We start from the raw sequence: 10,999 nt of genomic DNA on the forward strand, positions 1-10,999 counted from the left end.
GAACGCGGAGTGATACAAAAAGTAAAACGTCCCTTTTTTGTTTTTATTTCACACAATAATAGGCCTAATCACTTTTTTATAATTATCATCATCATTATTATGTTTAGATTAATCGTTTTTATTATCATTATTTTATGACATGTGGTATAAAGTAAAATAAAGCATCTGTCTTCATCGTATAGATGTGTGTAAAATATTGTGTGTCTGAGTTTAGTTAAGTTGGGGCGATGAGTTTACCCCAGTTGACAGGGGCGTGGCGTGCGCGCTGACTGGCCGATGACTTTCTGAACGCAGCACTCCTGCATGACCACTCAAAGTGACAGTAGCGATGGCTGGGAACGGGAGACAGCTGCGCTTGGTGAGACCCCGTCTCCACACTCGATTTGCCATGAAAAACTAGATGTTCTACGAGAGTTTGGCCTCGGGTCTATGTGTGAAGAACTTTTGTGAATGAATAAGTTGGCCGGCCACTTTCAAAAGAGTTTGGTAAGCTGGCAGTGCTGCCAGGATTTGGGAACGGGGGGAGCGGGGAGGGCTCCTGCTGCCTTTGGGAGGTCTGTATGCTTTCATCGCACTCAAACTGTGGCACCAGTGGCCGCTGGATATTGATTTCTTTAGATAAGTTTGCCTACTTCAGTCAAGGTATGCTTTAAGTTAGGTGTACGGAATCTTTTCTGATTTTACATCCCATATTAATTAATGAGACTTTTCGCTAGCTGATAGGCCATCAACTTTGACTCCAGTGTGGAGGGTTTCTGCCTACTAACAGCTAACATCATTTAGACACATTTCAAGAAAACATCTGTTTGAGATGAACGGTATGAGCGCATAATCAGTGCAAAAAAATAGAAAATCTGCCTCTCTCTGACCTGAATGTACAGTGAGAACAGAGGATAATAATTACTATCACCCGTTAATTATAATAAAACAGCAGCAGTTTGTAATTAAATGCTTAGCTGATAGATCAAAGACGATAAATATTAGGGATAATTATAAACTAGTCACTTTAATAACTGTAATAATAGCTACCTTAAGAACCAAAAGATTTTTACGGTATTTTATAAAAAATAGCCATATAAGACCATCAATCACTGGACTGGCTTAAATTGTTATTATCTATGGAACTAGTATAAAGATTTTAAAATAATCTTAATAAATGAAATAATTTTGTAAAAGTAATAAAAATTATATTTGTAAAGTTATGTATATATATGTATATGTATATGTATATATATATATATATATATATATATATATATATATATATATATATATATATATATATACATACACATAAAAATTAATTAAAGTTTAATGTAAAATAAATTAATAAACAAATGTTTTATTATTATTATGTAACTTGCACCTTCTCTTTCAGGGTCATAGACTTGATATAGAACCTTAGTCGATGGATTTGCCGCCCTCAATACAACATCATTTTAGTAAGTAAAATTAATGTTTTTCTGCCTGTTGTATGTCTTTTGCTATTTTGGGGGTCTTTGTTTACAAGTGGCAATACTATCTCACCCTTGTTCCGATAAATCTTACTGTTTATTTGTGCTTATTATGATAAAGATGAATCTGAGTTGATCAAAATCCTTAGGTTATATATCATGACACTCATTTCTGGATTAATCCATTTTTCAAATCACTGAGAGGGTGAATTCATGAATTGCACAGTTTTAGCTGGCAATTAATTATATTATACAAGTGTATTATAGATTCACACCTATAAAGTGGCCTGATATTGGCAGTGCCATGTCTCCATATTTCACTGTATTTTCCCCCTTGATGTCGTGAAATTGGCTCTATCAGGGCCCTTCACACATCACTGTCCAGTCAACGCTTTCAACTGTTTTTGAACATTATAATGTCGATCTCAGCACATGCCTGCTGGGCAGTGAAGCGAACAGGTGAGAGAGAAAGAGACTGTGTTTGATTGTGGTGAAAAAGTGTGTGTACGAGTGTGTGTGTGTCAGTGGCTGGAGAGAAAGCGAGCCATAGAGAGTTTGCTTACACTGTGCATGCCAGGTTCACAGCAGCCGGTTAGAGAGTTGAATAGCGAGGGGTCACGAAATCCATAAGTTTATGTCAAACGTTTTTGTCAATGTGATATTTTTACTATCATCATTGACAAGGCTGATTTGCTCGATTTTCCTAAACATCATTTGATAAATTAGTGCGAGGTATTGGCGAGTGCTTCATCAGGGCTTACAGTTCGGATCTTATGCAGAACCGTGAAATGCTGTGTGAGTTCACGAGAGCTGAGCGTGTTTTTTATAGGTTAATATACCTTTAGTTGTGCCTGTTTGAACATACCTTCACGGCACAGGCCTAGACAGACCGAGAAGATCCAAACCATCTCATGTAGAGTGTAACATGTTATTTTGTTAACTAGTTCTGATGAATCCTCTCTGTTCCCCTCTTAACCCTTTTTCTCACCTGACTCTCCACTCTCTCTCTCTCTCTCTCTCTCTCTCGCTCTTGGCTGCAGACTGTACTTTCTCTCTAGGCTAGAAATCGTGAAGCATGGGTGACTGGAGCTTTCTTGGGCGGCTCTTGGAGAATGCACAGGAACACTCGACTGTGATCGGCAAAGTCTGGCTGACGGTACTCTTCATTTTTAGGATTCTAGTGTTGGGAGCGGCGGCCGAGGAGGTCTGGGGCGATGAGCAGTCGGACTTCACCTGCAACACGCAGCAGCCCGGTTGCGAGAACGTCTGCTACGACGAGGCCTTCCCCATCTCCCACATCCGCTTCTGGGTGCTCCAAATCATCTTCGTGTCCACGCCGACGCTCATCTACCTGGGCCACGTCCTGCACATTGTTCGTATGGAGGAGAAGCGGAAAGAGCGCGAGGAGGAGCTGCGAAAGGCCAGCCGGCTCCAGGAGGAGAAAGAACTCCTGTATAGAAATGGAGGGGGAGGGGAGGCTGGTGGACGGGGTGGGGGCGGCGGCGGCGGTGGCAAAAAGGAGAAGCCGCCAATCAGAGACGAACACGGCAAAATCCGCATTAGAGGTGCCTTGTTGCGCACCTATGTGTTCAACATCATTTTCAAGACCCTGTTTGAAGTGGGGTTCATTTTAGGTCAGTATTTCCTCTATGGTTTCCAGTTGCGGCCCCTGTATAAGTGTGCACGGTGGCCCTGCCCCAACACGGTGGACTGCTTCATTTCCCGGCCCACGGAAAAGACCATCTTCATCATATTTATGCTTGTGGTGGCTTGCGTGTCCCTTTTGCTGAATTTGTTAGAAATCTATCACCTCGGATGGAAGAAGGTCAAACAGGGCATGACCAACGAGTTCGCCCCCGAGCGCGAGTCGCTGCCCGACGCGAACGAAGCGGAGCCCGAGTCTCCCAGAACTGCGCCTCCTACCCTCAGCTACCCGCCAGACTACACGGAGGTGGCAGTGGGCGGCGGCGTGTTCCTCCAGCCCGTGTCGGCGCCCTCCACGGCCGAGTTCAAGATGGACCCTCTGCGCGAGGAGCTCGAGGAGTCCTCGCCTTTTTACATCAGCAACAACAACCACAGGCTGGCTGCCGAGCAGAACTGGGCCAACCTGGCCACCGAGCAGCAGACTCGGGAGATGAACGCCGCCTCCCCCTCCCCTTCCTCCTCCTCCTCGTCTCGCTCTTCCAATAATGGGCGGCAAGCCAAAGACGCCGCTCAGCTCGCTGACACCCCCACCTCTGCTGGCGGCGGTTTGAGCTCTGGGCCGGAGGAGGGGCACGTCACCACCACGGTGGAGATGCACGAGCCGCCCGTCATTTTCACTGACGCTCGACGACTGAGCAGGGCTAGTAAAGCCAGCAGCGTGAGAGCGAGGCCCAACGATCTGGCGGTGTAGTGGCTCGCCACTCCGAAACGCAAGTTTTTGTGGACAGAAACACAAAGAAATACTCCAAAAACAAGAGGAAGTGAGAGGCAGATTGCTGGAATGGAAAAGTTCATTCCATTCTTAAAGCGAGCGATGTAAAATCGCAAAGAGCTCATTCATCTCTTATGGGATTATGAAAGATGGCTGCTAAATGCTGGTTAGTGTAATGCAGTAGTTGAATGGAGCAGCCCACCTGATGCACGTTATGTTTTACCTGAATCTGGAGTGATTCACTGAAAAACGGCACCTAAATTAGTCAGACAAGGCCTTAAAGTAGGAAACTCATATTTACGATAATTCCGAGAGCATGTGAAGGCAGCGTAAGTCTCATGATATAACAAAGGCACCAAACATAAAATGTTTGCAGTGCAATAATACAGGTTACAAACAACAAAACTACATTTTAAATACAACATAAATACCTAGCAGACAATGACACGACTCTCATGTATTATCATGTACTATATTTTTATTTTGTTTTATTTATTTTTTAAACCTGGAATAGAACAGGCAAAAAATGAGAAAAGTAATTGAAAAAAGTAGTTAAAGGTTTTTTTTTTTTTTTTTTTTTTTTCCCAAGTTCTCTTTGTTGTTCCAGCATCTGTCTCTACATTTCCTCACTCTAAAGAGAAATCAAAGTGTTGGGGAAGAAAAAAAAGAAGTAAAAAGCACATTGCCTGATGAAAGTGGCAAACCTTAATGCATAACAGAGAAAAGGTCATCCATACATGAAAAAATGAACATATACTGAGGCAAGTGACATATTTAGATAACTGTTGTACTACTGAATGGTGCAGTTTTAATTCATATAGCTTGTGTATTCTCTGGACCACATTTCTTTTTTTCAATCCCATGATCTGAAGTTCACATCCTGCTCCTCTGTTGGATTTGAGAGTTTTGATATATGACCATCTTGCCATCAGGAATACATGAAGTACACTTTTGAAGTAGTTAATCTGAGGAGGGGAGTACTAACTCTCATTACATGTGACATTTGAAATCCTTATTGGTTTTTATTTCGAAAAGTTTGAGCATTTTTATTTCTAAAAATGTAAGCAATTGGTTGAGAATGAGTATAAAATGTCATCAAAAGCATTGCTTTTCTGTAGTCAGTTCGTGGTTGCCAAAAAAAGTAGTTACTTCAAAATGGACAAAAAAAGATGCTGCAAGTGTCTAATGCTAATATGAAGTTTATCCCCCTTTTTTTTTTTTTCTTCATTGTTGGTCCAGTTTCAGGTTACTGTGAGGCCCTCATTTTCACTGACTACTACTGCTGTTGTATAGAACATGCCTTCGGTACACATACTGTAACAACATGACAGCACAACATGATTTTTTTTTTTTTTCTTTTCTTCAGACCCATTTAAACACGACGTACAATGCTTTTATTATCAGGTATATACTTCAGCAATCTATTTAAAGAGACAGACAACCCTGAAATAGAAACGGTACATCATCACGCAGAGACTGTGCAAGTTTGTGCTTAGGACAGTATTACTTTTGCTTTTATCAGATCACAGTATTTACAAGATGTATGTTATTTATTTTCTGCTGTTTTAATGTATCCAAAAATGAAAGTGTGTTATTTTGTCATTTTTTGGTTCTTAAAGTTTACATTTTAGTAAAAAGTTGAAGATTTGCACATTTAGGCAAAAGACACTGTTCAATAATTCTTACATTGATAGAAAGGAGGAAATATTTTTGATCCTTAAAGGAAAATGTCTTAATGGTAAAAGTCGTTGTGTTGATGGCAGTATTATTCCACTTAAATAACATCAAATGTAATTTATAAAACAGCACTTGTAGAGTATAAGAAATATACACGTTTCCCATGTTTTATTTTAGGACTGTTGTGGTGGCCTGAAAGGACCGCAGGAAATTTGAACATTGTGGATTATAGCATTTCATCGATTCTGAATTTGAATTGGCCAGCCAGCCAGCTCTTTCCTATCTCGATCTGTTTGTAGTGTACTTAGTTGCAGCCCATTATTCTCAGATAACACTCATTTCTTGAACTTCTTGAACTGATTTTCTCAAGCAGAGCTGATTATTCTGACCAATCAGGGAAGTGAACCACCTACATATGCTCAGAACAGCAGCCTGTTTCGATGCTGTCTTAAGAGAAGTGCCTTGTGTATTCAATTTTATAAGAACAAGTTGATGTAAATGTTCATTTACCTCAAATGTTTACAAAGCTGTTACTAAATAAACTTTTTGTACCATAAATGTAAGCTACTCTGACCTTTTCATTTGTAAACGGCAGACGTCAAAACGCACGTTTTTATGTTATTGATGTTTAGTGCTCTCTCAAGTGCAGGCCTGCTCACTAAAAAGGCTCCGTCAGCGGCTATTAAAAAGATCAAGGCAGAAACTTTCACAGAACTATGGGATCTTTGTAATTAAGTTCATTTTGTCATTTTTAACCAACCCTGAATTTAATTAGACAGTTTAAAAGTTAATGTCTCAAATCCTCGTCAAGGCAATTATGCAATTTTATGCAATTCAGGCCAAAATCATCAAGAACAACACCATACCGAGAAACTAATCTGCAGGAAGCTTGAGCATGTCTCAACCGAAAACTTGCACTCGTTGACCTCTGACCTTTATGCTTATCAGTCCTCCACTTCAGATTCCTAGAGGGGAAGTGAGAATGAGACTGAATGATGAGGGACACTAAAATGACACATCGTCCCCACGATCCACACAGTCTGTGAGGGAACGGCAAAACCATGCAGGTCATATTTGTTTATCACTCAGAGTGTTTCTAGAAGTCCCCACATGCAATTTAGATGCTGCCAAATAAATGTTTTCTTGAACTGACCCTTCGCAAAGACCCGCGGGGGCTAATGGGATTACTCTTACATCCGACAAGTCATAACTCTCTCACAATACACATCATGTTCGCACACAGTAAAAAATAAATTGTGGAGCAAAGAGGACGCTGACATTGACAATGTGCTGACAGACAAGACAGAGCGGGTTACTTTTAGTATAAAAACAAATATTGGCATTTTTGTAAGAAATTCAAACAATACTGTTTTGTGGCTCTTTAATGTGTTGTGACAGATCGCTGTAGCGCCTCAGTTCAAGCGTGAAACGACCATCTCTTCCGACTAGTTATAGCATGAAATAAACATGAATGAACATCAGAAGGTATGTTGTTTCAAACGCTGAAAGACGTCAATACACACCATTTTTCAAGCTCAAATCCACCGAAATCCAATCTACTAACTCTCCTGTTTGTTTTCCGGACAAAATGGCAGATTTTGCATTATAATTGGTCAGTTTGCCTGTCAGTCAAACTTCTGGCAAAGGGTGAAATGTATTTGTGTTTCCATTTGATCCTGTCACCCTAATTGAGATTCGTATTCTGTTTGTGTCAGATAAATGCTGCTCTATTTTCTTAGCAAGCCATTTATAATCTGAATAAAACTTAGCTTTAATGTATTTAACTGTTTGTTAGAGGTAATACCTGGAGAGAACTATCTGTTAGCATTCCCATTCTTCTCACAGGCAGTTTTTTGGAGCCCACACACATCCAACCTCGATGCTACCATTTTTATCATTTTTTTAGTATTTGGCTGGTCATATGACTTCAAAAACTCAATGAAGTGACCCTTTTTAAAGAAAATCCAAAATCACACATAAATAACAATAACATGTAGAAAATCCTAATCCTAATTGAGACATTCAAATAATATTCCCTGCTTCGCATTTTACTTTAGTTTGCATTGAAATAAGTAAGCTCTATAGCTTTGACAGGCTGCTGGCATTTCAAAACATCAAAGGAATGGTCCCCTGTTTGAAAAGATCTATACACAAATCAGTTAAAAAGAGCTTGTGTGCATTGCAAAGCAAAACATTTAGAGAAATGACTAAGTATCAGCGATTAACTAAGTAATAATAAAAGCATAATCATAAGCAGTTTGTTCAATAACAGGGGTTATGAGAAGAGCTCTTTCAATGGGACAGTTAATAAAAACTTTATAATGAAAGTTCAGAACTGAAAGTTGCTGTTTTTAAAGACTTTCATACTCATTTGGGAACCCACATGTGTCAAAATCCAGCTGTCAGTCACTGATTCCAAAAAGTGCGCATAGTAAAAGGTATGTCATTGCAGTCAGGAGCATTGTTGACAATAGTGATAGCATGCACTTTCAACAATTGCTGAAAGAGAATTAATTCAACCAAAGTCAATAGCCAAGTTACCAACTAACTGGAACACTGACCACCATAGGGGTGACTTCAAACTTCAACAACCTTTGTACATTTACCAAAGCACTAAAGCCAAACTGGTTTGTAATAAGTGAATATGGTAATGCTGTTCAGTGTTGCCAATTGCTTTCAGTTGAAAGTAGATACAATTGTTTGCTAAATGTCGTTAGATGAGTTCACTGATCTATATTAATATAAATATAGATCAGTGGGTGAGTAATGGAAGCTAGATAAGGTTTCTAGTTTTGTCACTAGGCTTTTGAAAAAAAGTCTCAAAAAGGGCAGGGAAGTAGCTAAATCTAACGACAAAATTGCTAAATTTGCAGGACTGATGCTGTTTTTGGTGTTATTTAATTATCCTCTGGTGAGATATTGATTTTATTTGCAGTTGATTTCATCTAAGGTTGTGTGGCTGTAAGCCAGATGTAGTTGTTATGTTTTTGCTCATCTCTTCTTTTTTTGTGTTCCTGTTGTTCCTCTTATCTTCAGTGATTCTACTTGTTAACCACAGGTGTCATCAGTAATGCTCAGTCATCACTTGTAGAGTGAACTTTATTTCACTACATGCAACATTTTTTCACTACTGCAACATTGCTTCAGTGTTACTTTTACTCTATAGATTGGGACCATTACAATTAAGTCAAATTTTTCAGCATGTAGTCAAACTTTACAGTAATTGACGTTAATTTATAACTATAAATATCAAATTAAATATTTAAAAAATTTTAAGCATGAAATGGAAGTTGTGATAGTCTTTTCTTCCCTACTGTGATGTATATCCAAGTGAAACTTTTTATTTAGAAAACAAAAAGGTTATACCTACAAAGTCCAATGGAACGCAAAAACTTTGAAGCTCAACATCTCAGAACTGCTCAGAATGCAGATAGAACCGTGTTTGTTTAACACTGTGTACCAGTAAACATTTTCTTTATAAAATAATTTATTAAAATTTGTTTGGAAAATTGTCTTGGTCTTTATGAACTCTCTACGAACACACACTAAGAAATGTGATATTTAACACATACGCAAGTTTTGTTGAGGTCTTTCTGGGATCATACCAGCACCCAAAAAGATAACATATGCTGATCCACCAGGACACCATCCCATCCTGGGATCCATTGTGCAAAACATATCTTATGCTGGTGACCAGCAATGCTGGATTTTTCAGCATGTAGTCAAACTTTACAGTAATTTACATTAATTTATAACTATAAATATCAGATTAAATATATATATATAAAAAAAAAATCACTCTGTCAGCCATAAATCAGCACTGGAAAAAAAAAAAAGCATGAAATGGAAGTTGTGATAGTCTTTTCTTCCCTATTGTGATGTATATCCAAGTGAAACTCGATTTTGTTCATTGGGAATTGATTGGATGGTTGTGGTTTGCTATTGCTGTGATGTCATGTGAGTGACAGGTTGTCCCGCCCTTGCGCCAGTAAACAGATGTCGCTGTAGGAGGGAGGGGAAGTTATTTTGATTAAAGATTATGAGGGCACATGAATTAAAAATGATAATAAATACTGCAATATTCCATAAAAAAATAAAATTTTCAATTTTGATTTCATGGTGACTTTAAACAGAGTCATGGGAGGCTATAGTGAAAGCCTGTGAGATGTTGAAGGGAGGCAGATCTCAACACTAGCAGCTTAAAAATGTCAGATTGGAGTTCAAAATCAGAGAACTTTAATTCTCACTGCACTGGTCCGTTTGAACTGACACTTATTGCATTTAGTCAGCACATGCTGTGTGTTGTGGGAACAGCCTCACACACACACACACACACACACACAGCAGATGAAGCTCGGCTGTTTCATGTGCTCTGTGTCTAGATATCTATGAGAGGACAAGTGTGCTGGGTTATTTTAGGGCCAAAGGATTAGAGAGACAATGCAAATTTAAAACAGACAAACCTCCTGTTAAGGTTACAGTACAGCACAGAATACAACATAGAACTAATATGGAGTATCAGTATTATGATAAGAATCAGTGATGAGAGTGATCAATGATTGTAATGAGAAGAACAAAAAAAAAAAAATGACATCAAATGAAAGGGATAGTATTGGTAGAGGATTGTGGGAAGAAGAGCATGGAGCCAGGCATTGAAGAGGAGGTGATAGGCAGTAAGTGTTAAGTCCAGTGTTTAAGGGGTGTCATTTGATTGGTTGTCTGCGGGTTGAAGGTTGCAGTACTATCTATGAAGGGCAGGGTCTGTGTGTAGCACTTGGCTTCACCATCCCAGAACTAAAAACACACAGGCAGTTATTTATAGCCTTTAATCACCTTGGAAATTCATGCAGCCTCTCTGCCTGAATACCACTGTGCTGTGTTGTTTATATCAGGAAAGCCACTCAATATGTTTGGGGCCCAGTCAGCACCAAGGTGTGCGTGCGCAGTTAATGACCACCGATGTTTTTGATGTTAGATTTGAACATTACAACAAATTCTTTCAACAGTAAAAATCATATTTCTGTCAATCACATTCTTGTCTTTTGAAGAAAGATGAGGAAGGCTTCTGAGAAGGCTTTCCACAAGATCAGGCACTGATGTTGGACAAGAAGGCCTGGTTCACAATCTCCATTCCAGTTCATCCCAGAGTATTTGATGGGGTTAAGGTCAGGGCTCTCTGCAGGCCAGGCCAGTCAAGTTCTTCTACACCAAACTTATCCGACCATGTCTTTATGGACCTTGCTTTGTGCACTGGGGTACAGTCATGGTGGAATAGAAAAGGGCCTTTCCCAAACTGTTCCCACAAAGTTGGAATCATAGCATTGTACAAAATGTCTTGGTATGCTGAAGTATTAAGATTTTCCTTCACTGGAAGTAAGGGCCTAGCCCAAACCCTGGAAAACAGCCCCACCCTTACAAAACGAAGTTTATTCAAGTGTGCTTTTAGTATACT

General features: G+C 39.4%; 1 protein-coding gene across 1 annotated transcript; it reads left to right on the forward strand.

Annotated features, from left to right (window-relative positions):
• The first annotated feature begins 364 nt into the window (after positions 1-364).
• Positions 365-4,392, forward strand: gja3 (gap junction protein, alpha 3). Its single transcript, XM_067409492.1, has 3 exons — positions 365-642; positions 1,379-1,442; positions 2,495-4,392. Exon 3 carries the CDS (start codon positions 2,530-2,532, stop codon positions 3,847-3,849), a length of 1,320 nt encoding a protein of 439 aa, XP_067265593.1. The 5' UTR covers positions 365-642; positions 1,379-1,442; positions 2,495-2,529; the 3' UTR covers positions 3,850-4,392.
• The last annotated feature ends 6,607 nt before the right edge of the window (positions 4,393-10,999 follow it).

The sequence above is a fragment of the Chanodichthys erythropterus genome, chromosome 14, assembly GCF_024489055.1.
Source record: "Chanodichthys erythropterus isolate Z2021 chromosome 14, ASM2448905v1, whole genome shotgun sequence".
In the NCBI taxonomy this organism is placed as follows: domain Eukaryota; kingdom Metazoa; phylum Chordata; class Actinopteri; order Cypriniformes; family Xenocyprididae; genus Chanodichthys; species Chanodichthys erythropterus.